At 43.7% G+C, this 28,000-nt stretch overlaps 1 protein-coding gene across 7 annotated transcripts; it reads left to right on the top strand.

Annotated features, from left to right (window-relative positions):
• The first annotated feature begins 1 nt into the window (after window position 1).
• pcm1 (pericentriolar material 1) lies at window positions 2-28,000 on the top strand. 7 transcript variants are annotated; one of them, XM_079998714.1, is made up of 39 exons: window positions 2-257; window positions 730-841; window positions 1,037-1,285; window positions 2,335-2,661; window positions 3,420-3,590; window positions 4,125-4,244; window positions 4,488-4,674; window positions 5,986-6,095; window positions 6,278-6,551; window positions 6,641-6,791; window positions 6,970-7,173; window positions 9,568-9,737; window positions 9,846-10,084; window positions 10,260-10,408; window positions 10,505-10,634; window positions 10,752-10,922; window positions 12,297-12,475; window positions 13,001-13,183; window positions 15,054-15,324; window positions 15,704-15,849; window positions 15,938-16,146; window positions 16,269-16,458; window positions 17,336-17,634; window positions 19,049-19,210; window positions 19,692-19,864; window positions 20,027-20,158; window positions 20,860-20,986; window positions 21,444-21,611; window positions 22,009-22,106; window positions 22,302-22,436; window positions 22,530-22,733; window positions 22,827-22,889; window positions 23,203-23,323; window positions 23,410-23,555; window positions 23,652-23,739; window positions 25,720-25,910; window positions 26,699-26,791; window positions 26,898-27,021; window positions 27,124-28,000. In XM_079998714.1, the coding sequence occupies exons 2-39, from the start codon at window positions 746-748 to the stop codon at window positions 27,147-27,149; spliced, it is 6,276 nt and encodes a 2,091-aa protein (XP_079854840.1). In that variant the 5' UTR covers window positions 2-257; window positions 730-745; the 3' UTR covers window positions 27,150-28,000. The 7 variants fall into 7 exon arrangements, with proteins under 7 accessions (XP_079854840.1, XP_079854837.1, XP_079854835.1 ...); XM_079998711.1 differs by having other exon boundaries at window positions 20,857-20,986; XM_079998709.1 differs by having other exon boundaries at window positions 5,986-6,122.

Raw genomic sequence — 28,000 nt, 5'->3', positions numbered from 1 at the left:
TCAAGGCCGTTGTTGCGGCGATGTCTGCGAACAATAACCTCGAGGCCAACGCAGTTAGCCCAACGGAACACATGTAGCTGACGGTTGAGGTTATTGTAGCCTGGCGTCTCTCCCAGCTCTTATTTTGGAGTTGCCATGACGATTCTGGGACAGAACCTGCCGCTAGCAAGTCATCGATAGTTTTTTTTTTTTTTTTGTTTTGTTTTGTTTTTTTTAACTTAACCGAGCAATAATCCGTCTGGTTTGGGGGTATCAAGGTAGGAGCTTATGATTCCAGCATCTGAAGTTAGCCCACTTTACACTTTGCCGTGTCAAGGGGCCAGTGCGCTAGTAGCTACTTTAGCTAGCGTTGAGATTTCCTAATGAGTGGCACGGGGGTCCACATTGGGCCGTCTGGTTGTTTCCCGGGGGTCCGAGCGGGCTAGAAAGAGGGCTCACCGTGTTATCAAAGGATCATCGAATGAAAGACAGACAGAGGGAAAGAAAGAAAGCTTTTACCTGTCACGCACATTGTGTGTTTATCTTTTGTATTGTTCAATGTTCGTTCTCCACGTTACATTGTATGAAATACTCTGGTACTTCATAATTTCTTAGCCGCACATTTTGCACGTATTTGAGTAAAGCATTGAATAAAGCTGAAAAAGAAGCACGAAAGCTGAATAAATCAAGTCAAAACTCAGTATTTCATTGTGGAAGTCTAATTTGTGTTTCTGTTGTTTATTCCTACAGGCTGCAAGTGTCTGACATGGCGACAGGAGGTTCCTACGATGATTCAGAGGAGCAAGAGCTGCACAACTGGACTATAACCAACGGCAGTCTGGAGGATCGGCTGAATAACATGGTATGTGCTTATTTAAGATTGATTATTAAACACATTCATAGTCTATATCTTATTGAGAGAGATGTGCTTCTTTGATTTAGGACCGGTAGCGGTGACAAACCTCACCAATACTTCTCACGTGTGTCATGACATACTTGGCTGATAACGTATCACAGTTTCATCAGAATTCAGAATTGTTGTTTTTCTTTTCGTCAGGACTGGGGTGTGCAGCAGAAAAAGGCCAATCGCTCCACTGAGAAGAACAGGAAGAAGTTATCTGCCGCCGTGGTCGAGAGTCGGCTGACCAATGACATTTCCCCGGAGTCCACGCCAGGGGCGGGGCGCAGGAGAGCCCGCACCCCTCACACCTTTCCGCACGTCAAGTATGCCACGCAGATGTCCATTCCGGACCAGGCCGAACTGGACCGGCTGCGTCAGCGGATCAATTTCACAGACTTGGACGAGGTAAACAGCTAGATCTGGCACACAACTTTTACTCCCAGACATTTAGGAAAATATTACATCCTGTGGCGATTCAGCTACGATTTCAAATCCTGATTGTGTAATTGAAGCAAAGTAAAAAATGCTATTAGTACTCAGTGAAATTGTATATCCCAAAACAGTTTGTGGCTCAAAGCTAACCATTTATACCGAGGTATTACCATTTGAGATTGACTGTCATTGCTGTCGGATATTGGTCCGATACCACTTTCTGGTTTGATGTGTTTTTTTTTGCTTTTTTTAATCTATATCTGTAATTAAGAAAGAAGGATTATATGTCAGCTATTATGTTATTAAGACTCCATACTAATGGTCTCATTCTATACTGTTCAGCTAAAGGATCAGAAGACTGGGTTTTTCTGTCAAAAGTTGAGGATTCAGAATTGGTATTGGCCAATTCATAACAATGTCCATTGTAATGTTAAGAATGTTGCAGATCTTGTTTTTATTTTCTTATTTTCTGTATTGTTGCGTCCTTATTTCTTAAAAATATATATTTTTTAAACAATGCGGCATACTCTTTGAATAACATTACTTGGGGTTGACAATTAATATTTTTATTACCATTGAAATTTATGAATCAAGCCACGCTGTTGGACTGGTTGACCAAACTTTCAAATTCCGTACCTTATACACATTTATACCAGGTTTATACCAAATGTATGTGCTCCAAACTCCTTATTAGGATAAAAAAAAAATCAAACATTTGTAAAGCATTTTTCCCATTACGGCCATTAGGAATGTGCAAATACAGTTATCTAGTCCAAAACTGTATGGTAATGCCATATTGTTCTGGTGCATCACGTTCACCGTCACAAAATAAATTATATTGGTACATTTTTATGCTGTGCGATGTGGATGAGTTTTATGCGCATTGATTTTAAATATTTATTTATGTAATAATGTGATATAGCAACACTCAATAACCACCAAATTAGATGATGGTGCATATTGGTTATCAGATCTGTGTCAAATTTCTATTTTATCTGGCTTATTTTATTCTCCTCCTTCAGAGGAGCATCGGCAGTGACTCCCAGGGACGCGTCACAGCTGCTAACAACCAGCGACAGCTGGCTGGAGAAAACAAGAAGCCATTCAACTTCCTACCCCTCCATGTCAACACCAACAAAAGCAAGGAGCTCCTCCCTCCCTCCTCCTCCGCCCCGGCCACCCCGGCCATCACCAAGGAAGCCAAGAAGCAGAGTCAAGGGCTAAGGGACACTTTCACGGCACTCTTTCCCAGCAAAGACTCCTCTGGGATTGGTGGTGCCGGAGCTGAGCGAGGGCCTCAGGCTCGCAGGCAGTATGGGAGAGGAGAGCTCTGCATTGACAGCAGCCAGGTGAGCTTGGATTTGACTTGTACTTATTTAGGCCTGGAATGTAGAATTGTGCCTCAATCCTCAGTGGGATTTGTTTATTAAACCACTATTAGTTCTTGTTTTAGATATGGCTAGGCTAGTTTTAGTTTCCAACTATCAAAACAAAAAGTTTTAATTGAATTATATATTAAAATTAACTGAGCAGAGTTAAGCCATTTTTAGGATGTCATTAAGATGTGATTTTTGGTGGTAAATTTTGCAATATTTGCACAAATGTTGCATTTGAGGTATTGATTGTGATTTTTCGACTATATACAAATATATTAAAATGTATAAATATATTGATTTGTTGCTATAACTTTCAGATGTTGGTCTAGTTCTTGTACTTAATTTTAGTTTTCCTTACAAAATATCTGTTTTCGCAATCTACTATCCTTTTTGCTTAATTTTGTTTTCCACTAAGTCTGGGCATGTGTTAATCCAAGTACGTAGAGACAGAATGTCACTGCACTGTTGGAAAGTAGAACAAGGAAGAAAGTGAGAGAGAACTGGAGCTGCTGCAGCCGCTCTGTATTTAGGCCAATTTATAAATATGCCACCCTAGGTGCCCAGCAAGCTCGGTGCCCAACCCCCTCTCTGCCCCTCTTAGCCCAGTCTGAACATCCAGAAAGGAGTGTCACTCATCCTTCCCTGCTCTTGGTCGTGAGTCTTCTTTATTAACAAACCTTCTATTGTGCGAACCCTCTCCCTCCCCCTACGCTCTCTCTCTGCGGTCTCAGGTGGTTAGCAAGCTGGTGCAGATCCGGGAGTACATCAGCAAGGCCAGTTCCATGAGGGACGACCTGGTGGAAAAGAACGATGTGCCGGCCAATGTGGAGCGTCTCTCTCACCTCATCGAGCACCTTAAGGAGCAAGAGAAGTCCTACTTGCGCTTTCTACAAAAAATGCTGGTCAGTCTCTTTGTGTTGTCTCTGTGTCGTGCAATATAAAGCTAGTTCTCGGTTCCTCTGTCCGCTCTTTTCTCGGGCAAGGGGAAACATTTGAACGCAAACATACATTAAATATGTATAGGCGTATTGGTAACTCTACAGCTCACCACACATGTATTTTTAATAGCTATTTTCTTTTTAGACCTGACACTTCAGCATTTGAGTGTCATGTTGCATTTGATGGTGGGGGGGGGGGGGGGCGGAAGATGGAAGGTGGGCTGCTGAGTTTTGCTGTAATTGTACCTTCCTAGAAGTGTATCCTTTGAAACACCTGCCACTGTTTTCATTACATACTTTTCAGACTTATTAGTCAAAATGTGTGAGAGTCAATACTTGCTCTCAGTTCTCTACAAATTCATACCTTAAAACAAACATTTACAGAGAGAGCATGTTGTGTTATCTTTCAAGGGTAAGCAGTAAGTGACAAACTCTATTGGCCATTATGCACTGTCTTGTCTTTATTTCACTGCTGATTCTCCTGCGATGCTTTCACAGGCGCAAGAGAATGATGAGGAAGATGTTGGGATCCTGGACTCTGCGGTGGGATCCAGCTCCCTGGTAATGAGCACCTCCCTCAACATCGAGGTGCGCTCTTCAGATGACTCTAATGCCATGGTAGGCAGTGGTTGTGGATTTCTCACAAATAACTCTTACTTTGTTCCACCTGAGCTGTACACTTACAACCTGAGTTTAAATGGCACCTTAAGAGGTTTTCAAAACAGTAGCAAAGCAGTAATGATGACTTGGTTAACTCTGGCTGATTTTTGCTTACTTTTTCTTCCTCCATTTCTCTGTTAAAGTTAGGTATAATGTGGGTATTTCCTTTATGTATGGGGTTGGTTATTGTTTCTATCTCAGGCTAGTGGTGCAGCAGCTGCTCAGGTGGACCAGAAGGAAGAGCTAGAGAACTTGCGTAAACAGCACGAGCTGCTGAAGAAGATGCTGGAGCAGCAGGAGCAGCTTCGGGCGCTGCAGGGCCGGCAGGCAGCGCTGCTGGCCATGCAGCGCAGCGCAGAGCAGGCCATTGCTGTCATGGATGAAACGGGTGAGGAAATAAACCCTTTGCTGCACAGACACATTTCTTGGACTGCGATTGTCTGTTCTATTGTCTGTGTAGAAGGCTTTGCATTTAAGTATAGCAACATTAAGAAGTATCTGCAGGGCAAGTTTATTTCTATTGAACATACACAAGGCAAATTCAAAGTGCTCTACATAAGGCATGAAAGACATTATATAAAAGAAAGGCAGATAAATAGTTAAACCCAATTCTTAGGGCAATAAGCTCTTAAGCGCCTTTTCATTTGTATGTCTTTGAAGGTCTACGTCAATTTGGCAACAACCGCTGAGAGCAGCTGATTGCATATCCAAGGTTTTCAGAAAAAACATGATAGACCTGACTATAATTATATATCAGTGGATTGCAGCCTATAAAAAAGAACTAAAATTAAATTCCAATTAAATAAACACTGTTCAGCAGGGCTGACCCCTAAAAGTTGACGAGGCTAATCATCAGTCTGAAACCTGTCAGTCGACTGAGACTCTTTAAGTTGAGCCGTTTTTTTTTTATTAAATTAAATTACATTAAAATGTGTGTATGTGTGTGTGTGTATATATATATATATATATATATATATATATATATATATATATATATATATATATATTTATATTTTTTTTTTCTTTAGGATAGAACAGATAGAAACTTAAAAAATACACAGGGATAACATTTCAATGAGGAATTATAAATAAGGGGAACCATACGTTCAACGTCCAGATACGGACGCTAACATGACTCTCCGTGCGCCCAATTGCCGTGCAAATAAAGCAACTTTGGATGGTGCACAGAGGAATGGGTGTCGACTTGTTAAGAATATTTCCTGTGCATTAAGCATGCAGAGGGTGATCGGGGAGAGAGTCACAGTGTCCGCATTACGCACAGTTTTGTTCTGTACATGCTTGTTTTGTTCCATAATGAGATGTAAAATAAAATAACCTATGTCTAAAATAAAAACACTGTTTTGGCGCACCAATCGCAGGCACCCCATCGCTGGCGCATGCAGCGCTGGTACCGTCGGAGAGGGAGACAGGTGCGCAAAATGCACCCCGTTCGTTTCCTCTGGATAGCACCTTAGGCCCCCTCAGGATAGCACCCCACCCCCCCAATTGCCGAATATTCACATTGAACAGCCAAATCCGATTAGACTGACAAAATTCTGAGTCGAGGCAGCCCTACTGTTCAGTCAGTTAGGAAGCCAGTCGTTTCTGGGGCCAAAACAACATCACAATCACTGGCTCAATGTCAGATAGACAAATGGTGAACAGACATCTGACGTTTTGGTTTGTGGTGTCACACTAGTTGTTACAGAAACGACCGGCAGCGTGTCTGGCGTGAGCATCACCTCGGAGCTGAACGACGAGTTGAACGACTTGATCCAGCGGTTCCACAACCAGCTGCACGACTCCCAGGTACACCAGATGCCAGCCCTGGCTATTGTAAGCTTTTCTTATTGTCTTGGTTATTTTAGTGTTCATAGCAACACAATGCCTGACAACAAGGAAAACATAAGCACCATTGTTTTCCTTTTGAATTAGTTGACAATGTTTGATCTGCTGACAATGACGGATGTCGTTATTTTTTTAACCTGCAGGTTAAAGCCGTCCCAGACAACCGTCGTCAGGCAGAGAGCCTGTCCCTCTCCAGGGAGGTCTCCCGGTCCAGAGCGCCCCAGCCCCTCGGTCCCCCCAAACACCGGCCCCTGCTGCACTCCGCATCTGGCCCTCACGCTGGCCTCGCCGCCGGAGCTGCAGCCACCAGTGTGAAGCTCAGCAAGTTTCAGGAGCTTCAAGACAAGAAGCAGACTATGGACAAGATCTTGCAGGAGCTGCACTCTCTGAGAGACCAGACCCTCAACAACAACCCCTGTGAGGATTTGATCCGGGTTTCGGTGTTCTCCACCATTCCTCTGGTTTGTGTTACTTCTTCTTGATGGAGTGCCTCTGTTTCCCTCCAGCTCTCGGCGTGTCTACCCAGCGTGCTCTGGCTATGGGAAGCAGCTCAGATTGTCCCTCTGCCCTCCACTCTAACGGGGTGTCCATCTCCACGTCTTTCCACCCCTCCCTCCCCCAGCAACAAGACACATCCAGCTCTACAGACAAACTGAGGTACACTGCAGAACCAAACCTTTTTGAGCAGCTGGAGGATCTTAACTTGTGTAATATAGACTGCTTTTACAAGGCATAAGTGACTGTACCCATATTAATTAATTCTACACGTTCAATTTATTTTTCTTTTTATTATTATTTATTTTACATTTTACAATCAGATCCTTCTTTCCTACAGGAAGTTGAAGGAGGTCCACAAGCGTCTGAATGAGCTGCGGGAGTTGGTGCAATATTACGAGCAAACGTCTGACATGATGGTGGACACAGTGAATGAAAACGTGAAGGAGGAGGAGGACGACGACGACGGAACAGAAGACGGGTCTCTGTTTGACGCCATGTTTGATTCTGAGCAGGAGAACCGCCAGCCCATCACTAACATCCGGTTGGTTTGCACTGCTTCCTCAATTGTATTGACACGCCAATGCCAAATGAGTTAGTATCTGCTTGTCTTATTGCATACTTATAATGACATAATTCATTAGCAAGGATTCTCAACCTGGGGTGCCAGACTTCCACAGGGGGTCACCAGAAATCACAGGGGAGTCACAAGGCCTTGGATGAATTGAGGCCTATATTTCCCAATAATCAAATAGTGTTAGTTCAAATACAGTTTTGTGTGAAAATTCATAGTCACTGACAACTAGGATGGCACAATTAGATTTTCAATTTAAATGTGTATTTGTTTTGCCATTGACTATCGAATCTTGATTTGTAAAGAAAAACACTTCTCAATAAGTAACTTTGAGTCCAGTCACATTAAATCATGATAAATCACGTTATTTTTTGTAGTGGAATAAATATAACAAACAAAGTATTTCATACAATTTTATCGATAAAATAAATGCTTAGGAGCTGTAAGAGTCTGCTCTTTTCCGCGAAAGATGCAACCTTTCAACACTACTGTGAAGTGTCTCTTCTCCTGCCCTCAAAATCCGTGTCTGCTCTGTACGTTCTTCTCTACTCAGACTATTTCCTAATTCTACTCATCATATCACAGCATCATGTTCCGTTTAACATCATTATCTTATCTTTGATATCACAATCCAAATCCTTAACGTTAACCACTCTTATGGAGCGAGTACCGGTGTGTACCTGCACATCTCACAAGCTGCCAGTACGCTGTTCTGCCCTCTCAAGTGAACAAATCAAGTGGACGTATTGTAAAATATATCGTATTTTTTCGAATCGGTGCACACTTTTTCTTTAAATTATTAGAACACACAAGCTGCAGCTGCCCCCCCCCCCCCCACCCTGTACACAGTTTATCTCAGATAACATTACATTAGAGATCACATTTATTTTGTCTTTGTCAAGATCCACGTTGGACAATATAACCCACAATAATACGGGGAGAATCGCACACCTGCTTGTGATTTCGAAGTTTGAAAATAAACACTCATTTTGGTCGATTGTCGATTTCAAATCGCAGTTGTGACACCCCATCAGACAGGAATCAAATTCCATGTCTGTGTTGGCATACTTGCCTAATATAGCCTGATAGCACTGGTACATTGAAGTAAATTAAAGTTTCCCTTTCTTTTTCACATAGTTAATTGTAAACAAAGCTCTATTTTGGAAAAGCATGAAGCATTGCATCTGTTGATCCTGAAACTATATACTGTCATGTATATTGTCGTAAAATCATAATCACAAATTTTGATCAATGTTGACATTACGATTATTTAACATAGTTGCTCATTGACTTTGGAAACGGGCATTTTTTGAATTTGTACAAAATACCTGATTTTCACACTTTGTTATTGTTCATTATTCAATATGTAACAATAATAGAACATGAAACTGTCTCTGACTTCCAATAAAATAGAATATGGGACTGTCACCAACTTTCAGTATAATTCAACCTGTAACTCTCACTGAGTTTAGTAGGACTCAACATATAACTAACGTGGAAATGTCCAGTTCAAACTTCAGATAAAAGTCTTTCACTTTTAAATGCAAGTATACCTTTCTATTATATTTATATGGTACTTTCCATTCCAAAGTAAATAGCAATCATTGCAAAAAAATCGTATTAATAATAAATGGCCGACTCTTCTCACTCTTGTTCACTGAAGTCCTCCTTCGCTCACCGTGTGTTAAACCAACTGAATCAAGTCGAACGACTTGTTTTACTGAATGACTCGTCAAGAACCAAGTCTCATAAAAGAGTTTAACATTTCATCAGCGCAGCTCGTGCACTACAAGCAACCAGAGCAGACATTCCGCTGTAGTGACAGCGATAGATAGGCAGTCTGCACAATTTTGGAATGTTGTCACGCGATAGAAAAGAATTTATCTCATCTTCTTTGGTTGCCTTGAAATACCTCCAAACAGCCGACTTTATCTTTCTTTCGCTCCCTTTTGAGCGTCAACTACGTTACATTATATTGGGTTTGAGTATTGGAGCATTTATCGAGTACATGAGCACAGTATCCCTATGGTGAAATAAACATACCACATAGTACGGACAACAGCCTGGCTGAGAGTGGATTAAGGAAGGGGGCAGGGTAAAAGCGCACCGCTGTAAATGAAAGGGATGCGCTAGATTTATCACACAAGACAAAACGAGAGCATCATTGCGAAACAGAATGCGGAACATAATCATTTTATCTTGTTTTCATAATCGTAGGAAGGCAAAGTCATATTTGAAACTAACATTTTATCAATCGCCCAGCCCTAGCTTAAATTGCACTTGAGCGGCATAGTCAGCCACGTCATAGTTGACCATGATGACTCTTAAAGAGCTCTCCTGACACTGCCTACACTGTCTGTGCAGAAATCCTCAACATAGCGGCAACTGGGCGGAACTGAACACACGGACCAATAGCAGAGTCGTTCAAGGGAGCGGCGGCGCCAACAATCGGGATGTCAGACTGAACACTGAATGTGAGATAAACAACCGTTCAGCAGCCAACCTCCGCAGCCTCAACATACCCTCAGCTATAGGTACACACACACACACACACACTCTTATCATTATTTTACAGCTGATGCTATTCTGTGAGATATAGTTGGATCTACTTTATTGTGAAAACTTATTTGCATGAACCTCAGAGTGCCAGTACAATCGGACCAGTCCCTACAATCAGGCTAAGGACGACAATGAAGACGAAGAAGATGATCGTCTGGAGAATGAGGAGGGAGTGCAGGTCGTGGGACCCGACAGTGAGGCATCCGGATCCAGCCGGAGGAGTAGCCTGGGGGATGATGCCGAGTTTGCTCACAAAGTTCACCGGCTGCAGACAGCCAAACAGAAACTGCGGCAGCTGCAGGAGCTGGTGGCAATGGTGCAGGTAAAGCAGACAGTTGTGGTTTTGACTGGAATTCTGGGACTTGCTGTGTAGTCCACTGCAAGTCCCAGAACTACAGTCAAAATTCCAGTGGATTTCTACTTTATCTCCTCGTCATCAACCTAATCCTGACCCTCTGCCCAACGCTCAGTGACAGTTTTCCTCTGTCTGTCCTCAGAGCGACGACACTGATGGTACCACAGCGAATGAGGACGCGGAGGACACTCTCCACCAGCAGCCCAACAACACCAGAGCTGCTGCTGTGAGGCCGTTTAGGGCAGGAGCCAACAAGAGCCCCAGAGACTTCACGCTTTCTGAAAAAGCCAGGTTAGGCACAGGAATGCCTTACTGAATTCCCAATAATTGATCATGTGTGTACTAATTTGCAAGTTTTAAATCATTCTTGCAATAATTGGACAATAGGGAGAAGCTTTATGAGGAGAAACTGCGTCAACAGCAGCAGGACCTGCAGCAGCTCCATGTAGAGCGCCAGAGACTGATGGACATCCAGGACAAGATCCAGGACCTGCAGTGGGCCTGCCCGGACCTCCAGGTATCTCACACAGTATAACATTAATAACATCTAAAACTATGTTATCTCTGTTAAATATCCTGTTACCCTCTTTATATGTCGACACACCCAATCAACTGCTTTCTGCCTCCTTATTAGTCATCCACGTCCAGCGTTGTGAGTCAGCAAGGCATACTGAGAAAGATTCCAGCAGCTGCTTCGACCCCATCTGCCGCCAAAGCTCCGTCCTCCTCCGGCCCCCAAATCAACTCGGTCGTGCTGAAGCCCACGGCTGCAGAAGCTGCCAATGCCTCAGTCACTGATAAGGAGGTGAAACATGCTAATATGGCCTCATGCTATATTGTTAAAGTTATTTAAAAAAGAAAACATTATCACCACAACAGTCTGAACAGGCAATATTGTTTTCTATTTTCTAAAAGTCTCTAATTGCATATAAAAGGGCAGGGCAGGGAATGGAGTGGGAATCAGAGTTTCCGTGAGGAAAAAATTGGTGCCAGTCCGCGTGTCCTGGACAGAGATTCTGGTCAAATATTATGTGTTTTTTGAGCTTAAAAACAATTGATAGGCAGAATATATAAAGAAGTAAATCATGAGGGTATCTCCATTTATATATTTTTTTAATGAATATTCAAAATAAAACAAGTCTGCCAGTGAACGCAATTTTAAAAATAAATGAATATTATGAATATTGCTACTTGATATCAAATATTTTCCATTTGTAAACAATAAGTAACAAGTTCTGCAGCTTTAATTAAAATTTCACTTCAATAAAATTGAGATAAAATCAAAAACAAAATAAATATGGAAAGAAGTCAAAATAAGTGATACAGTTTGTGGCGTTGTTGTTGTCGGGAGGTCTCATTGACATTTTACACAATGGATACTTATCGTCTGCTTTGGGCGAACTTAAATATCCAAAAAAAACGGCAAACCATGGATGTATGTGTCCTTGTTGTCAATGATACATCCTCTTTCTGCTTCTCCAAATTTTGAAAGCTGGGTTCAACCTGTGTGCAGGGCTAATTTCCATATGGACAAACGTGATTGGTCTGAGGTGAAAGGTCAGTTTTAGATCGTCCAAACTGGTTGGCTTTCCGTTGCAACATGCCAAACGCTGAAACGAACAGATTTTCAAAATTACTTTTATCTAAATATCGAGTCTTTTTCGATTTCAACACTAATTGTGGGGGTGGTAGCTCAGGAGGTAGAGCTGGTGGTCTAGTGATCTAAAGGTTGCTGGTTCGATCCCAGGCTCCTCCTGCTAGCATGCTGTAGTGTCCTTGAGCAAGACACTTGCTCAAGGACCCCTAATTGCTCCCCTAATTGCTCCTGATGGCTGCGTCCGTCGGTGTTTGAATAATTGTAAGTCGCTTTGGATAAAAGCGTCTGCTAAATGACTAAATGTAATTGAAATTGTCCTTTTAGGGAATTATTTTCACTGGACCGGAGAGATTAAAATATGTCAGACTTCATCAGATTTTCTCGGTCAAAAACAGGCAGTTACTGGATAAATGGGAACTCTGGTGGGAATAGACTATTTTGTAAGGAAACCAGCTGATAGAGATCATATTGGAGTGGATTTATATTTGAAAATCCATGACATAGAGTAAGATTCAGAAGAATAGGATGTGATGTGACCGCATGGCCCAGCTTGATCAGCTTGATCATTTCCGTTCCACGCAGCTCTGGTCTGAGATGCGTCGCCACCAGATCCTGCGGGAAGAACTGCGGCAGCGTAGAAAACACCTGGAGTGTCTGATGGCGGAACACCAGAGACGCAGCGGCCTCACAGACTCTCCCTACAGGAGCGACAACCCAGAGGACCAAGCTGGAGCCTCTCCACCGCTCACGAGGGATGAAAGGTAGAGACCATCCTCACATACTGGCCGGTGATGAGTTTCACACTGATTTTATTCTGTTCACCAACTTCTCAACGGGGCCGGCCAACCTGTGTTATTTTACCAACGGGCAGAACTCATTGAATAATTGAAAAAATAACAATACAAACAAGACTTTAAAAAGGACTAATGGGCTGTCTAACATTCTCATCACCATCAGCTAAATAAAACAAAATCTGATGAGAACAAATAATAGATGAGGACTGATGGATTTAGTGGCTACCACTTAACATGTAGTGGAATGGCTTAAAACCACTTACCTCTCGAGCCACTAGCTGTAGAGGCAACTTCCTCCTAAGAGACACAGACACATGTTGAAATACCGCACAACAGGACCCATGTATTAAGGAAACCCAGCAACTTTTCACCTTCGTCCCTTTACTGAATTTTCCCCAGCAGGTCCACAAAATAAATCCCAGCTCTAATAGAAAATGTTCCAGCTTATGCTTTTTATTTATTTTATCAACCTTTTCCGCGATCTGTTCTCAGGACTATGGCTACCTGGGGGGGCTCCACCCCCTGCCAGCTAGACGACGACTACCACTCAGAGATGGCTCCTGAAGATGAGGAAGAGCACGAAGACGATTCTGAGAGCAGCTCTAGCAGCAACGTCCACCTTTACTCGTCCAACAGGAACCAGCGCTCCTTCAGCAGCCGGAAGAACCAGGGAAAGTAAGTATAGATATCTGCAGCGGGGATTCTCTGGTTCTGATATCAAGCATCAAGGGTTGGGTAATAACCCAATACCCAGGACTCGACAGTATCTGTTGCCCAGTTGCCTTCGGCAACCAGCTCAAGTCAATTGGCAACCATTTTATGGCCTCTGGTTGCCCCTTTTAGCAACCACTTTTTGAAAAAAAAATTGGGACAGCAAAACGTGCACCCCAAAATATTTTACACAATGTATATTTACCGTCTGCTTTGGGTCGGAACTTAAATATCCAAAAGAAAACGCCAGACTATGGAACTATGTGTCCCAACGACACATCTTTCTGTTTCTCCTCAAGAGTTGTAGACGCTGTCTCCGCTCCGTGTCTACTGTGTTTAGAAGCACAACCTGTCCACGAGGGAGGGGGCGGGGCTTAGTTCTATATCGACAAACGTGATTGGTCAGAGGGGATGATTGGCTTCCCTTTGCAACTTGCCGAGCGCGGAAATGAACAGATCTTCAGACTTTTTTTTCATCTAAATGATCCACCCAGCACAAATTCAAATTGTGCTTGGAGTGAATTGTTTTCACTGGACACTGACCGGAGAGATAAAAAATGTCGACTTCAACAGATGTTCCTAGTCAAAAACCGGCAATTACCGGATAACATAAATGCTGCCGTCAACATCATAAACAAATTTGCCAAAAATTCACAGTAGCACTTTGGAGATTAATGTCTGGTTAGTAAGTTGTATAGTAGGGCTGTACTCAACTCAGAATTTTGAATCGGATTTGGTGGTTCAATACGAAGATTAGATTATTCATTCCTTTGCGCCACACTAAACTCCTAAATCAGCCTACAAGAGTCATGTTTTAATGCCTTTCTTCGCCATCTGTCCGATTGAAAGCATCTCGTTCCAATGGCATCTGTCAAGGGGTGGGATATATGCTGGCTATGATAGAAAGGTGTCAGAACTCAGCTTGCTGTGTATGGGGCTGCATGGCCCTTGCATGCCTACAATAGGCATTTGGTTACTGTAATAAAGCTTTTAAACATTTTGTCACATTTTCATTTTTAAGCTCACATATAACTGCGTAGTATCTTAATCAGTCCGTCTCCCAGTCCTGCCGCTTCGCACTATTCAACATCCGAAAAGTCAGGCCGTACCTGACCCAATATGCCACTCAACTGCTGGTACAAACCTTGGTGATGTCCCGTCTCGACTACTGCAACGCCCTCTTAACAGGCTTGCCGGCCTGTGCGGTGAAGCCACTGCAAATGATACAGAATGCAGCGGCGCGACTGGTGTTCAACCAGCCAAAGAGGGCACATGTCACTCCGCTGCTCATCGAGCTCCACTGGTTACCTGTAGCCGCCCGCATCAAGTTCAAGTCTCTTATGCTTGCCCTACAGAGTGATTGTTGGGAATGCTCCCACCTACTTAAATGCTCTTGTAAAAGCACATGTCCCCCGGATGCTGCGCTCATCAAATGAGCGTCGCCTGGCTCTGCCGGCCGTACAACCACGGCAATCCAGGTTATTCTCATTTGTAGTTCCACATTGGTGGAATGAGCTGCCAAAAACCACCAGAGCAGGGACCTCCCTCTCTGTCTTTAAGAAGCACTTGAAGACGCAGCTCTTCAGAGCGCACCTCCTCTCCTAACTTACAATTACTTAGCACTACTTAGCAGTATTTATTGTTACACTAATGTCTCTGTCGCAATGTAGCTTGAATGTTATTCTCCCTTGTAAGTCGCTTTGGATAAAAGCGTCTGCTAAAAGACTAAATGTAAATGTAGAGATGAAAACTGCAACCATATTTTCAGTTTCTGCAACCAAAACCCTACCAGCATCTCAAAGCTCCTTGTTTTGTACCACATCTTTGTCTGCAGCAACCTGAAGCCCCCTGCCGCTTTTGCATGCGAGGCCAGCGGACCCGCTGTCCGTCCCAAGGTTAAAGCCAAGAAGCAGCAAGCACCAAGCACCAAGACTCTCAACCAGTCTGAGGCACCATCCAGCAGCATGAGGCGCCAGGAGAACCTGCGCTGGGCTTCAGAGCTCTCCTTCTACGAGAGTCCACACTGGCAGGAGCAGATGAGCCAGCTGCAGAGACAGCTGGACTTCAGCGCTGGCATGTGCCAGAATCTTCTCCAGGACCAACAGGTTCGCTCCCTTACCAGAAACATGCACATTCACAGAAACGCAAAATGATGCTGGCTATGGTCTAGGGTTGGGTATTGGCTAAGATCTCACGATTCAAAGGGCCATGATTTGATTCAAAAATGTTGAATCAATATTAATTCATATAAAAATATTTCACCTAATAAATTCAATCTTAAATATATCAATTCATTGGTGTACATATATATATTTTTTAAATGTTTTATTTATCTATTTTTACCCGGTCCTACTATGGCAATTGCATGGAAATGAGGAAATGTGACATTCAATGTGTTGTTATTGTGGAATCATTAAATTCTAAGCCAGCACAGGTATTTGAAACTGGGTGACACTCTGCTTTGCCCAACCTCCCTTTGCCCAGACACTGTCCTACATGCTGCAGGCCTTGCTGGCGGGTCAGTATAACGTGTTGCCCAGCAACCTGTCCTCGCCCCAGGTCCACCTGGTCATGCACCAGCTTAACCAGTGCTACACCCAGCTGGCGTGGCAGCAGAACAACGTACAGAGGTAAACCTACCAAAGACAGTATAACAACAACAGTATTACTCTTCTATGGAGTGTTTTCAGACAGTATGTTGTCAAATCTGTTTCCCAGGCTGAAGCAGGTGCTGAACGACCTCCGTCTCCAGCAGCAGCAGCAGCAGCAGCAGCAGCCGCAGCAGCAGCAGCCCTCCTCCTTCCCCGCACCTCAGCAGGCCAAGGCCTCCTCCCAGGAATCCACCTCCTTTGTTCCCGCCTCCCCCAGCCTGTTCCTGCCGTTCCCGTCCAGCCTCCACCATGCAGGCGGAGGCCTTAATGTACCTGGTGTGTATAAACTATTGCCTTCTCTCCACTTTCTCTCATCACGTCACATTTCCAATAACAGCATGTAATTTTATTTTGTTTATTTTAATTTTTTTAACCCCCTCCCTTCCATGTCTGTACAGGCTTTGGCTTCAACCCACTGTTTCCCCCTGCCATGAGTGAGATCCCTCAGGGTGCTGCCGCTCACACCAGCCCTGACCAGCAGCAGCAGCAGCAGCAGCAGCTAGACCCAAACACCTCCGTCAAGACGGAGTACATGAGCTTCCCTCCCCCTGTGCAACGCTCCCCTCTCAACTCAGCTGGAGATGCCCGGTATTCTCTTTTGTCTGATGCTTAGGGTTTTTTCAACTGGCCTGCATTTTTTTATGTCGGTAAATTTCAGATGGGTTCTCCATCGTAATAAAGTCTAACCCATGTGAAGATGAAGTATTATCCTATATAATACCGTAGTATAGTACTGTAGTATCTAACTATAAATGAAGGAAAATGTCTCGCTGTCTGTATGTCCTTTGATTATCTCGATAACTGTCTAGAAACTGACGGAACGTAATGATTATATAAAGAGTTTAAAATGTACTTTTTTCCTTCCATTTTAAATGTTACTTTCTGTTATTATCTGTTCTCTAGAAGAAAGAACCTGGACAAGGGAAATTGTGTTCACACTGAATAATACTAATATATCAGTCATACATAATATATTCTCATCTTATTCAACCAATGGAAACTCTTTACAATCATTGGCATTTCTCTTTAGTTGGATGACATTTCAAGAACCCAATCCAACTTTTTTCTCTCTGCAAATTCATTTCCCTGCGACACATTCCAACAATATGTGTTGCACAGAATCCAATCAGATCACTATGAATAGAGTGATGGAACCGCTAAAATAAAAAATAATAAAAACTTGGTTGGTCATTAGTTTGAGCTCATTTGATTGATCATCACGATTGGGTAATGTCACTAATCTCCTCCGCCCTCCATGTTTTGGCACATATTTGACACGATGCACAATTTACAGAGCAGATAATGGCAAAAAACCCTACACATCCACAGCACAATTTGCATTGAGTTTTAAAACATGCTTAAAAATGCATCCACCAAGAATGGATTCCACGTGAAAAAGATCCACTTTGTATGACTCGCTCTGCTTGAGAACTCATGCATTAATTTTGTATATTAACCCTGCTAGGCCCAGTGGCTGGTTCAACGCCTGTTCCAAAACAAACAACATGGCCCAGCAGCACAAACCCGCTTCCTCCCCTTCCTCCACCAATACGGACCATCACCCTTCCCGGCCCAGAGAGTTTGACCAGGCTTCGCAGGGAAGCTTCAACAGCACGGCCGATCCTGCCGACCCCACCACGGTCACCAAGACCTTCAGGACCGGACGCAAGGCCTCCGCCCAGGCCAGTCTGGCCGCCCGAGACAAAACACCCAATTCTAAGAGCCGCCGTCGCAGGAGCAAAGGGCACAACAAGATAACTGCAGGTATGGATTAATTCGATTTTAGATACGTTTGTCATGTCATTAATTGAATTACCTGTACTGAGTGTTATAAATGGAGAAAGCTTTCACTTTGAAGGTTCTGCTCTGTCTCCATTTACACAATTTTATAATAGATGATTTTTTTAAGCCTTTTGTCATCTCTCTCAAGTCAAACCGTTGTTTTCAGCTAATAAAAAGGTTGTATTGGTAACAAGCATCCAGTGCCCCCAGGAAATTGTGATTTTGTGATTGCAGTAATTCATATAAATTCAACCAATCTCCGCAATATTTTTCCAAGAACTTGTCCGCCGTTCCTTGTGAAGACATCCTGCGTGCATCGGCATACAATACTGATTTATTTTACTTATTATTGCGGCACAAGCAAAAGCATTGTTTTCTTTTTTGTAAATTGCAGATCACGGTTAATTTTGTTCTGTAAATTTTAAATGGCAAATAATTGTTTCTGTAATATGCGGGTTATTTCCTGCCAGTGTACTATCCAGTGTGTTGATCCCAAAGATCTCACTTACTATCATAAGCCCTTTTCCCACTTGCGCTGAAAGCGGTAAATTGCGTGCGTGCGTGCGTGCGTGCGTGTGCGCACAAGCGCGCACTGGCTGTACTGTAGGCTATGTGTAAGAAGTAACATGTTAAGTATGGAAAGTGGGGGTGGAGCTAAATCCGGTTTTTACGAATATTTATTTCGTACAAATATTTTTTAAAAAAAGTTATTTTTCGGGACAAAAAAAGTCTGAACCAGTGCTTGTCTGCAAAACAAGAAACTGAAACACGTTCAGTCTCTACTGAGACAGTTCAGTTCAGGAAGTATGAAGTGCTTGGAGTGTGCTGGCATCGGTGCTGCACTTGCCCGCCGGCTGCGCCAGAGCGTGGAGCCAGAGAGGAAACAAGCGGGGAGCGGTAGAACGGGTGGAGAAAGTTAGTTCTCCCGAAGCAGAGTGTGTCGGACAGGTTGTGAAATGATCACACTGATTTAATAACATTGGGTTCGGTTTATTGCGTCCGGGGATGGGGGCTCTGTCCCCACTCCGTCAGCGGAGGGAACAGATTCCGTCCGGGAGGAAAGGGGAGGTTGAAGCCCAAGCGCTGGCCTCTGAGAGCCATGAAAAAATTGAAACCGTTTGAAATTGTACATCTTTTGCCGACCGATTGTCCAAATGATCACATCTACACTGGACATGTAATAATGTGGGAACAGTTTCCATATGGAAGTTCATGAAGAGGCCAATGTGTGAATGACTACCTACTGCTTTTGCCAGATATATGTTATCCGGAGATCTTATGGATTCCATGTGGGAAATGGGCTTTACTTACTATCAATGGTTAATTTATGTCTTGTTGAGGCTAATTACAATGCGAATACAATTCAACTTCATCTCATTTTTTGTCTGTTCCCTAGGCCAGGACAGCGACAGTGCGAGTAGCACTGGAGACTTTGTCCAGGAGAGGACAGGTCCGCCCCATCAGAAGGACCAGAACCAGAGTCTGCTGGACAAGTTGACTCAGGAGAAACTGGACAGCAAGAGCAAGCTGGGCAACAAGCCCAACGACCTGTCCTCTGGTACACGCTCTACTAAAAGAATATACATTTTTTTTTTTTTTTTTTTAGGTGTCTGCCCCATCAGAAGGTTTATGTCTGTATGATGTTTTTATTAATTTTCGCCTTAATTTATGATTCATTTGACATTTTCTATCATTATAACATTTCTTAACTTGCTTTTTTTGGTTTGGTTTTTTAACAGTGTCTGCTCGTTTTGTTGCATTTAAATTGTGGCCCGTTCCCCTTTGCTGTCACTTTAATTTATCTCTGCTCGCAGCCTATGCTTGGAGGACACCCTTCCTCTCTAACAGAATTGCATGCACTGAAGCACCAGGTAAACTCACCCAGCATCACTCGGTTTGCCTGTCTTTTGAAGCATCCCATGCATAGACTACTATATATGTTTTGCTTCATTTAAAACAAAGCTCCCAAGTCTGTGTCAACTTTGAAGTTGTAGGAGGTTATTTTATATTGTCTCGTGTCCACACTTTTTAACCCGTAGATGCCAGCAGCGACTTCTCACTGTTTGAGGCACTGAGGGAAACCATTTACTCCGAGGTGGCGACTCTGATCTCTCAAAACGAGTCCCGACCTCATTTCCTGATCGAGCTCTTCCATGAACTTCAGCTGCTCAATACCGACTACTTGCGCCAGAGGGCGCTCTACTCCCTTCAGGTTGGTACAGACACTTGTCACTACGGGAGAGGAGTGGGAAGATGGCGTTCTCAAACTACTGTCTCCTGAATTCAGTACACAGGTCCTTTTGACATCTGCTTCTTGTTAGTGTCGGAGTGTTTCGGAGACGTTAGCTACAAATGTCTTTTCTGTTTACTCCAGGACATCGTGACAAGGTATTTGTCTGAGAAGATTGCGGCCGAGGACCAGCCTCCATTGCTGGGTCCCGCGGTGTGGGTGACGGGCTCCCAGTCGGAGCTGACGCCCAGTGAGAGTTTAGCCACCAGTGATGCAGTAAGGAGGATTTTCTGCCCTCTTTCATTCTCGCCTTGTTAGACTTGTAGGTCTATGCTGCTTGCTCACAATATGTTCCGTTTTCAACCCCGCCCCCCTTCAATTACCCTACTTTCCCAAGTCTTTCTCACTTTGCGAGTCGTTCCTTGCACTTTCTCAGTCTTCCAACGCTCAATTCCTCGTTCTCTCTTTTCATCTGCCCATCTCCTGCTTTCTTCCTCCCACTTCTTTGTTCCTCACCCATACCCCCCTGTCCTCATTGTCTTTGAATTCTACTTGTCGAGGCAGACTTTAGAAGCCGTGGCCCCCTTATCTGCGAGGCTCTCTTGCCAGACCAGACCGCGTTCTTTGTTCTCGGCGTGGGTCCCCAGGGCGCTGCTAATTGGAAGGGAGGCCTTTTGTATTTTTAAATAACTCCTTTCTTCCGGAATGATGGATGAAATGCCTAATTCTCTATGTTACAAGAATGGCAGGATGAGTCGCCATTGTTCCTATCAATTATAGACACAAATATTTCCTTCTTCCTCCAGGAATTGTTCACAGGAGGCAAGGGTGTGTGTTGTTTATCTTTATGTTTTATTATTGAGGAGCCATTCATCATACCCCTATCTTTTTGTCAGATTTAGACACAGGGGCGGGGCGGGGGGGGGGGGGGTGATTGGTGTAGTATACTCACCACCACATACCTCTTCACTCAGGAGGAGTCAGAGAAGAACCTGAGACTGAAGCAGGACTCTTCAAAGACCAGGGATCATGGAGACTCTGTGGATAATGCCAGCACCATGTCCATCTCCTCCAACCTGGAGCCTTTCGCTAATGATGACCTGGGTATAGTATAGAAAACTAAACTTGTCGGAACTCTTTCCTTTGCTTTATTTTCATTCACAAGTATTCAAATGACATGCTTTGCTCATTGCTGTTGCACAGGAGGTATTTTGTCCTATACGCCTTGTTTTTCACTTGACAGAAGGGGCAATCAGGTCACACAGATATGTACATCAGTGGACTGAGAAGATCCAGTCTGCTGATACGAACATAAATATTTACATTTGTAATGTCTCTTTGATAGCTCCTCATACTACTAATGAGTATTTTTTTGAATTGCCGTCTGTCAGCGTGTACTGGTTTGTCCTGATTGCCTCCGTATGCGACGGCTCCGAGCAGCTTACGGACGCATTCAGATCCATTGCGGTTCCCTTCTTCGTCTGCTCTCCTTTTTGGCTCATATTCTTTCAAATCTCTCTTTTGCCCCTGATCACTCTCCTCTCCTGTGCTGCGCTGAAAGGCAACACGGTGATTTATCTAGACCAAGCCCTGGCCCGGATGAGGAAGTATGAGCGCATGAAGCTTAAAGCTGAGTTTAACCCCTGCTACGTCAACACTTCATCTGTGGGCAGCTCTGACATCTCTAACACTGACAACACTTCTTCTAGGCCGGCTCAGGCAGCTGAAGGTACACAATCACTGCATATGTGTGTCCACACTCGTCCACCCCACCCCCTACACACTTAACCCCTAATTGCTCCTGATGGCTGCGTCCGTCGGTGTTTGAATAATTGTAAGTCGCTTTGGATAAAAGCGTCTGCTAAATGCAATCTTTCTTTTTTTTTTCTTTTTTTTCTTTTAACCTGTGTTGTTTAAATACTTGTCTCTCTAAGTATATACAAGTATCTTTAGTCTTTACTTAGAATGTAGACCTGAAGTAAAAAGACAATCACATTGAATCTGCATTTGCACAGAACATGTTTTGATGTATAACATAAAACTAGGATGGGGATGTGATCTGATCATGTTTTTTTTTTTTAATGTATTTTTTTTATTTGTATTCCTTGTGTTTGGCCACGGAGCAGGAGGAGCGTCCAGCGAGGTGCGGTGTCCTCAAATCGACACCCAGCAGCTGGATCGCCAGATCAAGGCCATCATGACGGAGGTGATTCCTTTTCTCAAGGTAAGACGACCTTCAGGAAAAGCTGCTTCACATTTAAAGCCCAAGAGCTTCCACCCTGTCATAATTGTGTGTGTGTGTGTGTGTGTGTGTGTGTGTGTGTGTGTGTGTGTGTGTGTGTGTGTGTGTGTGTGTGTGTGTGTGTGTGTGTGTGTGTGTGTGTGTGTGTGTGTGTGTGTGTGTGTAACCCGGCGACAGGAGCACATGGACGAGGTTTGCTCTCACCAGATGCTGACGTCCGTGCGGCGCATGGTCCTCACGCTCACCCACCAGAACGACGAGAGCAAGGAGTTTGTCCGCTTCTTCCACAGACAGCTGGGAGGCATTCTGCAGGTAGGGCCTCGTACGGAGAGCACTTGGGCTCAATCTGTACCCAAAAAAAAATGTTTTTACCTCCCACTCACCATTCTTGTTCATCTGCTCCAGGACTCTCTGAGCAAGTTCCTCGGCCGCACCCTGAATGACTGCGGGGAAGATCTCCTGGTGGAAATCTCGGAGATCCTTTTCAACGAGCTGGCCTTCTTCAGGCTCATGCAGGACCTGGACGCCAACGGCAGCGCAGCCGGCGCCGCCAAGCACAAGAACAAAAACCGGGATGAAAAGCCCAACAACACCAGGCACAGACCAGAGGTAGCTCCGCCGCCCTGTACGCGCAAAGTTGACGATAAACGTGTTCCATTGAAGGCGGCTGTGGCATTTCTGTCCGTCTGGCTCCTTTCGTAGGAAAACGGGAAAATGGCAGAAGTGGAGAAGTTGTTTTCCCCTCCGTACTCTGACGAAGACAAGGTAAGTCATTAGATGACTTTGTGTTGAAGATTATTTGTGAACTAATGAGAATTCCTCAGGGTAGTTCAAGACTAATAATTCGAGACCAGTAATTGAAGGAAAATAATGATTCAGGATCACTGGGTGAGGAATGATCGTGATCCTTCAATGTCTTGGTCTAAATTGATGAGCCCAAACATGACATGAGTATCATATGAATTTATTTTTGTATTAAATACATTTTCCTTTTTTTTTTCTCCTCTTCACGTGAAGGTTGCTGTTTATTTATTTGTTCTTGAGTTATTTATCATCTTCCTTCCTTTGATGGGTTCAGGACCAGGATGAGACTGAGCAGGACGGTGAAGCTGGTGAGACGGAGAGGAAGGACAGTGGAAGCAGCGACGCCTCCGAGGATAAGGAGGAGGAGAATGAAAGCACCGTGCCTCTGTCCATCAGTGAGTAGAGGGGGGTAGAAAAGAAAAGAAACAGAAGTCCAAGCACATATCCATAGAGCGCGTTTCAATTTCTCTCCCTCCCGGAGGCCTCTCCATAGCGGAGACGCAGGCGCTGACAAACTACGGCAGCGGCGAGGACGAGAACGACGTGGAGGAGATGGAGGAGTTTGAGTCCGGGCCCGTCGACGTCCAGACCTCCCTGCAGGCCAGCGCCGGCCTGGCGGAGCCGCTGGTGAGGGGCCGAGCTGCGGCAGGAAGCTGTATCCTCATAAAAAAACAACCGTTTTTACCGTTAAACGCTACATGGCTTATATGTTTTTGTCTTTAGGGAACATCACCTGAGAAAAAACAGGAGACGGAACCTGAGAAAAAACAGGAGACGGAACCTGAGCGGAACGGTTTAATCGTGGATGACGGTGAGATGATGGATTTTGACCGACGAGGAGTTTATGACCCTGTCTTGTATTCATTTGAGGAATAACATTAGTTATGTGCAGGCTTCTTACTAGGTTGTTGAAGTGCTGGAATTTTGTCCTCATAAATATAAGTACTGGAATAGCTTGAAAATGGCCCCTTTCGTGCTGAAGTGCTTGAAAACAAGAAAACACCATAGTTGAAAACCTGTGATACTTGCCCTGGTTTTGTTATTCAAATCGTAACATAATTTAAAAAAATAAAAATAATTATAATAATCCGGAATCGCTTTTTTCACAACATGGGTTATGCAGGGAAATGTAAATTTCATCCAGCATGATTGGAAATAAACATATCGTAGATGAGAATGATATTAATATTAGAGATACATTACTCACAAGAAGTTAGGGATATTTGGCTTTCGGGTCAAATTTATGGAAAATGTAAAAAGTTCATGCTACAGTGCTTTTATACCATGAAAGTAGGGCATTTAAGTAGAAGCATGCAATGGTGATTTCCTCATCTCAAACAATTTATTGAAACGAAAGCCAACAACAGTGGTGGGTTTACCACAACAAAAAATGTCAATGTCTCAATAACTTGTCATGTGCCCTTGAGCATCAATTACAGCTCGACAACGGCGTCTCATGCTGTTCACAAGTCGACTTATTGTCTGCTGAGGCCTGGCACCCCATTCTTCTTGAAGGGCGGCCCTCAGGTCATTGAGGTTCTGGGGTACAGAGTGACAAGCCTCTACACGGCGACTCAGCTGATCCCATAGGTTTTCTATGGGATTCAGGTCTGGAGAAAGTGCAGGCCACTCCATTTGAGGTGCCCCAGTCTCCAGCAGCCGTTCCCTAATGATGCCACCTCCATGAGCTGGAGCATTGTCGTCCATGAAGATGAAATGAGGCCTGTGTTGTTCATGCAGAGGCACAATGACTGGATGAATGATGTTATTCAGGTAGTATGGGCTTGTCACTGTACCATTCACAAAGTGTAGGGCAGTTCTCTATTGACTAGACACACCTGCCCACACTGTAACACCACCACCACCAAAGGCTCGTCTGGTGACAACAGTGGCTGATGCATAGCGCTCTCCTTGACGTCTCCAACATCGTTGGCGGCATCATTTCTGCTCAACGTCCACTTCTATGCCTTTCTGTGACTCTTCCAGTCTCTCTGTATCTCTGTTGCAACCTGCTGATGACACTCTGTGACACTCTAAGCTCAGTGGCCACTTCCCTCTGAGAACATCCTGTTTGAAGCCTCACAATGGCGAGGTACTGTTGATCAGTTGTTAGGTGTCGTCCTGGTTTCATGATGTCAAAACGTGAACAGCATGATGAAGAGGACTGTTTAAATACCAATTCTAATTGAACCAGGAAATGTATTGATCGTTTCATGGATCAAACACCAGTTGTGAATTTTGCCGTTCAGCTCCTTGCTAGAGAACAGCAAGTTGTGCAAAAAATACTGAAACATTGAACAGTTGGACATGTGCATTCAAAAGTTTAGAGAAGGTCAAATTAAGTTCACCTGTAAAAATTATAGTGCATTTTAGGTTCATCCTGAAATTTCACCCGAAAGCCGAATATCCCTAACTTTGTGTGGGTAGTGTATATACAGTAAATAATCTGTATTCTATAATAGATAAACTAATGTAAATAATAGACAATGAGACTAAGATTATATTTTATTTAATGAAGATCACATTGAAAATTAATGTTTGTTTTTTGTGAAGTCCTTGAAAATGGAAAAGACAGTGCTTAAAAAAGTGCTTGAAAGTTCTTGAATTTAATTTTATAATGCCAGAATGAACCCTGTATGTGGATATTATGACCAAGCAGGTCGAGGTGTTGATATGAACAGTCTATAAAGTTCAGATGATTACCTTACTTTACTGTAATGTAACATTCAACTATCAGTATTACCATATCAGTGTTTTGCCCGGTGCTAATTAAACGTTTCTAATTCTATAGTGAAAGACGAGCAGCTGGAGGGCGAATCCCGGGAGGTTGTGGACTCCACGGCGGCGGCAGAAGCGGCGGTCCTGGAGAAGCAGAGCGAGACGGCGCGGGACGCGGCCGAGGTCTCCTGCAGCCAGGACGGCTCCCAGGGCTCGGCCAACAGCAGCCCCGACACCGACTCCCCCGTCATGATCAATGTGGACGTAAGATCCTCACCGCCGGAACGCTCCCATCCCACCGCATCGCCGTTGTTTTTGCAATGAAAGTCGTATTGTTCCCGATGACGTAATTACAGAATTTGACCCTTCTGAAGCTTGTATTCAAGTTCAAGAGGTTATTTGTCACATACATATGGTCATACATATATGCAGTGAAATGTCATGACACCCGGTGATTACGCACAATAAGCTCCATAAACTCATATTAAAAATACTTAAATGTGCGTAATCAACATGAGAGGCTCGCGCAGGCGGCCGCAAGGGGCGGCGCCACAATCGCGATTCTGGGTTCTATAATTATATAATAGAATGAATTGTCTGTGTTGTATTAAATATACATTTAAATCCTCCTAAATTAAACTCACCTTAACTTACTCCAGCACTTATCAAGGTGTTTGCGTTAGGGCTGCAGTAATTATCAAACTGAGTCAATTCTGAGTTTAAAAATGTTATAAATTCAAAATTTGAATTTCTAAATTGACTGGAAAATTGTAACGTCGATAATTTATTTGGAAGTTATGCATTGTCCACTTAAATTAAATACCACAGTTAATTAAATGACAAATGAGCTGAAATATACAATTTTTGTATTCGAATAATGCAAAGTAGGTGTAAATTCTCATGAATGTCAATAAAACGATATGGAATCACATCGTGATCCATCTCATTAATATCGAGTCCACATTGGATCGACTCGCGGCTCTTTGTGTAAAAATGTGATCAGATGGTGTCGTGTCGTTTGCTTGCTCTCTTTTAACGCTGCACGGAAGCAGGAGATGGGCTCAGGGAACACCAGCCACAAGTCAGACGAGGAGGATTTCGTCAAGGTGGAAGATCTGCCGTTGCAGCTCACCGTCATGTGTGAGGTGCGTGCCAGACACCGTTGCCTGTAAAAAAAAAAAACGAAACAAAACCTGGTACTGTTTTCCAAACGACACTGATAAGGACGTGTGTTTCTGTGCTTGGCACCAGGAGGAGCTCCAGAAGAGGATCGTGGAGGAGCAGCAGAACAACAGCCTCTCTGCAGAGATCCTCAGCAGGAACACGGAGCTGCTGGCTGGGCTGGTGGGGAGTGCTCAAGCCCTGAAGGAACCAGGTACTGTATGTTACACTCTGTACAAGTAGCTTCACAACATCAAACCTGTAACCCTTGGGACTTCACGCTTTCCCCCCCCCCCCCCTCTTCCTCTCACTCCAGAAACGATCGGTGCACAAAGTGCATAAAGAGTTTCACCGTCTGTTGGAACGACACTACTTGGACCCTTAACATGTTGGATGTATGAATCTTTTTTTTTTTTTTTTGTTTGTTTTGTTTTGTTCTTGTTTTCCAGTTAGAGGAGCAATGGCTAATACTTGTCACAAGCTGGCAGTGACGTTTAACACAACATTTAAAGTTAATGCTGTACTTTACTCATAATCAACACTCAATCCTATGTATAAAGTTGTTAGGTGATCTGTTGTTCATTTGGGGTCGGGGTGTCTTCATGCTGTGAGTTTTGTGGAAAGCGAAGGTTGCGAGCGTCTGTTGGACTCTTTCTAGTATTGCAAAACGCCTTACTTCCCAACTAATTTGGAACTGGTTGTTTTTTAAGTCTGTTTTTGTCGTTGCTGTCCTCATGGCCTTGCCTTGTGATTTTATAGCTCTCTCAGCACTTTCCACAACATCAGATGTTACAGTAGAATAGCGCTGCACTGTTAGACCGGTTGGCTGCCTTTTATTTGTTTCTCCTCCATAAAACCTTAATTTCCGCTTTCAAAGTCCTCCATTCTTTATATACACACATGTTTGTTGCTAATGGGTCAGTCACCAGTTATTCCAATGTAATTAAATTGTTGATTACTGTATCAAGTTTTAATTAATAAAATGATACAACTTTTGAAAGTCAGTGTGATTGCAAGAGACGTCCATTTCTCCTCGTGTGGTGTCGTGAATGTTAGAGGTTTTGCAGCAACTTATGTAGGTTACTCATAAGAACAGATCTTGGTCAGTTTAATTCATGCACTCTAAGTACTTGAACGTACTACAAAACTGCTGCGTAGAGCGATTATATATTTAACAAAAGCGCATTTTATCC

This window comes from Zeus faber (genome assembly GCF_960531495.2).
Source record: "Zeus faber genome assembly, chromosome: 4".
NCBI classification, from domain to species: domain Eukaryota; kingdom Metazoa; phylum Chordata; class Actinopteri; order Zeiformes; family Zeidae; genus Zeus; species Zeus faber.
Note: the sequence above shows the minus strand (reverse complement) of the source record. Positions and strands in the feature narration are given on the sequence as shown.